The sequence below is a fragment of the Lactuca saligna genome, chromosome 7 (assembly GCF_052625555.1).
Source record: "Lactuca saligna cultivar CGN05327 chromosome 7, ASM5262555v1, whole genome shotgun sequence".
In the NCBI taxonomy this organism is placed as follows: Eukaryota; Viridiplantae; Streptophyta; class Magnoliopsida; order Asterales; family Asteraceae; genus Lactuca; species Lactuca saligna.
The window spans coordinates 106,311,216-106,314,982 of record NC_136423.1 but is presented as its reverse complement, the minus strand read 5'-3'; the positions used below and the strand labels follow the sequence as shown (position 1 = coordinate 106,314,982).

Here is a 3,767-nt window from a genome sequence, read left to right as displayed (position 1 = left end):
GTGCGCTTTGCTCTGATAACAATTCAAAGCAAATATAAAATAGAGCACTAGAATTACATAACTCGCATGATATCTTAGTATGTCTATATTGTCTTTAATAAGTTGAAGTTTTGTAACATAATTTTCTTCAATAAAAGATATTATGCGAGTTATGCAATTCTAGTGCTCTATTTTTATATTTTGCTTTGACTTCATACACATTTAAAATCAAAGCATTTTAAAATCCAAGTTTCACCACCATAAGCCCAACATCAACATATTTAACCAATAATCTTAAAACAGCAATGTACTTGCTGAAAATGCAACTAATCTCACAACTCAATTTACACACTTAGAATAGTTGTCTATATAGTCTTCCAAATGCTAACGAGAAATGCATTTAGCCAAATACCTAACGCAGGTATTACACAAATCAAATATGCAAAAGAAAGATACAACTCTTAAATTGCAATGTGGATGAGACAAGCATTGTTTGAAAATATAGCATTAGTTTTTACATATTCCTAAACCTAATTTCCAATCATGAGAGATGATGGATTTCCCTTTCCCAATTTTAGCAAACTGTTATATGATCATCATGTAAGAAGCCATCAACCGAGAGAATCACAATATTAATGTCATCTAATTGTTGAAAAGAAAAAGAAAAGAGAAGATTCTGACTTTATACGAAAAGCCAATAATATATATTAAGATCTTGAAGGTCACCACTGTTTTGGGAACACAAAACACGACCTTAAATTTATGATAAACATCTACACCAAACTCATGTTTTTGTTTGTAACCATTAAAAAAAATGAAATCGGATTTTATTACACAGGAACAGCAACTGCCTCGTCAAGAGCATCAACACCAGGGAGTATTTTTCCTTCCAACAATTCCAAACTTGCACCACCACCTGTTGAGATGTGACTCATCACTTCCGCCACTCCAACTTTCTCGACAGCCGCCACTGAATCTCCACCTCCAATGATTGTAGTCACCCCCTTTCCACTAAGTTCAGCCAGTTTCTTTGCAACTGCCTGCAATTTTAGTTTATAAAAAAAAAAAAAAAAAAAAAAATGTAAAACCAGTATCGATGCAGTTTAAAGAGAAAAAAGAGTTGAACACAAACCTCTGTTCCAACTGCAAATTTGTCAAACTCAAAGACTCCCATCGGTCCATTCCAGATGACAGTTTTGGTCGTTTCCAAGGCATCATTGAAAGTCTTGACAGAATCCGGTCCAATATCTAGTCCCATCCAGCCATCAGGGATAGCTGATGCTGGCACAATCTACATATAGTACCCAAAAAAAACAAAACAAAAAAAAAAAAAAAAAAAAAAAAAAAAAACCTGTCAGTATTAGTTTTGAGTTTGACCAAAAAAAAAAAAAAAAAGCTACCTTGCTGTTTGCATCGGGTGCAAACTTGTCAGCAATGACGACATCTGTTGGTAGCAAGAGGGAGACTCCTTTTGCCTTGGCCTTTGCAAGGAGTGTGGTTGCAAGATCAAGCTTGTCTTCCTCCACCAATGAGGATCCTACTGAAAGCCCTTGTGCCTTGTAAAATGTGAAGATCATACCCCCACCTAAAAGCAATATGTCACATTTTTCAAGAAGGGACTCGATCACTCCAATCTTGGATGACACCTTTGAACCCCCAACAATGGCAGCGAATGGCCTTTTTGGGTTTGAAACTGCCCCATCAAGATAATCCAGTTCCTGCAGTTTTTAAACAAACAAACAAACTAGTTACATATCATCCATCATTCATCAAGAGATCAATTGACTGATGGCCTCATCACACCTTTTGCAAAAGGAAACCAGCAACAGATGGCCTCAAGAACTTTGTGACTCCCTCAGTTGAGGCATGGGCTCTATGGGCAGTTCCAAAAGCATCATTGACATAAAGATCCGCTAGTGAAGCAAGCTTTTCTGCAAATCCAGGATCATTCTTTTCTTCCTCCTTGTAAAACCTTACGTTTTCAAGAAGAAGAACACCACCATCAGGAAGTGAAGCCACCAGCTTCTCCACATCTGGACCAATACAGTCATCCGCTTTCACAACCTATCAATTTATAATTAATTAATAATTCATTTTTCTAGCTCTGTTTGATTTTCTTTAAAGGACAACAAGTACCTCAACACCAATCAGTTCCGATAGTCTGGGAACAAGAGGAGCCAGGCTGTACTTGGGAGTCACACCTTTTGGCCTACCCTGAGGAATTTCATAAAGGAAGTGAAGTGATGAGTCACAAAAATACCTCTTATTTCTAAGCAAAAGAGAACAAAATACACATCTTCTTGGACCCAAAACCTCTTTGTTCAAAGGCTACTCCTCATCATCGTTTACTCTTTTCTTCAATGAAATAATGATTTCAAGCCCAGAAGAAAAACTCAATCGGCTTTCTATTCCCTACAATGCATGTTTCCTGTTTTATCTTGTAAAATCATAAATGCTCACCACACAGTAAAAACATTGTGATCGTAGCTCATTACACTCAACTACAAATTGAATTGAATGATCAAGCTTAAAAGAAGAGGGCGGAGGACTATATTAGTTACGATTATCATCTGAGATAAAAATGAGATTTAAATAGGAATGCATATGCTTGAGATGTGCTTGCCGCATTTAGAAATGGACAAAGATTGATCACGGAAGAGCATCACATACCAAATGACTAGAAAGGATGACTTTAGCACCATTGCTGATCAAGTGCTTGATGGTTGGGACGGCGGCTCTGATTCTTGTATCATCTGTGATATTCTGACTGTCGTCCAATGGCACGTTCAAATCAGCCCTAACGAACACCTTCTTGCCCTTTAGATCGGCAGGAGAGAGGTCTCCAACGCTCCTCTTGGCCATAGAGACAACGCCTGTGATTGGTCTGGCGGAGGTTTTGAGGGATTGGAGCTTGGAGGCTACATGTGCAGAGAATAGGGGATCAGCAGCAGCGGCGGCGAATCCAAGGCCACGAAGTGGGGAGCGCAGAAAGCGAGAAGGCAGGCGAACAGTGGGGCTGCTACGGGAGGTAGTGGAAGACGAAGAAGTTGTGGGGATGAGTGAGAGAGTGGTGGGTGATGCTGCAGAAGCCATTGTTGAGTAATCGAGTAAGGAATGAATCAGTGGCAGTGATAGAGAAGAAATAGATGGGGTTTATTATGTGGGGATTTGGGGATTGGGTGTTTGCTTTTCCTTATCGTTGAGGAGAGGCCAAAGATCTTCGTCCTTGGATTTGCCTCTCCCTGTTCAACGGCTTTCTTTGGTCCAAGCGTAAGGTTTGAGTAAATTACAAAACACGTACGTCTACTATCATCAAACTACAGTTTTCTTTTGTTTCCTAATTGTTTTTGCATTCATAGTCCCTTATGGCCACTTATACAGCTCGTTCGGTTGGAGGCAATTTCTTTCCATCTTGCACTTGTAATTGTTTTCATTTCACTTTCAATATTTATTATCCTTAAAATTTGAAATCAAATACAAGGATGAAACCAAACAAACTTGAACTGAATTAGGGTTAATGCCATAAAAATTATAAAGTTTAACTCTTAATTTGTGATTTACCCAAATATGTTTTTTTTGTTACCTTTTACTATTAATTCTTAACACACTATATATTTCTTAACTTTTAATAAGTCACCAACATGTAATAGGTAGCAGTTACCACTAATTTGGTATTCATAGATAACAATTTTTACCGACATAACATGTTGTCTAGGCTTACCATGTCAGCATTTTATATTAAAAAAAAAAAAATACAAGATGTAGAGTAACTTAAGGTGAAAATGAAT

General features: G+C 37.8%; 1 protein-coding gene across 1 annotated transcript; it reads right to left on the bottom strand.

The window, feature by feature from the left end:
• Nucleotides 1-660: 660 nt before the first annotated feature.
• On the bottom strand, nt 661-3,193 carry LOC145004870 (phosphoglycerate kinase, chloroplastic). Its single transcript, XM_078963885.1, has 6 exons — nt 2,650-3,193; nt 2,116-2,193; nt 1,783-2,043; nt 1,380-1,697; nt 1,112-1,270; nt 661-1,019 (listed from the first exon to the last, which is right to left on the bottom strand). The coding sequence occupies exons 1-6, from the start codon at nt 3,070-3,072 to the stop codon at nt 810-812; spliced, it is 1,449 nt and encodes a 482-aa protein (XP_078820011.1). The 5' UTR covers nt 3,073-3,193; the 3' UTR covers nt 661-809.
• Nucleotides 3,194-3,767: the final 574 nt, after the last annotated feature.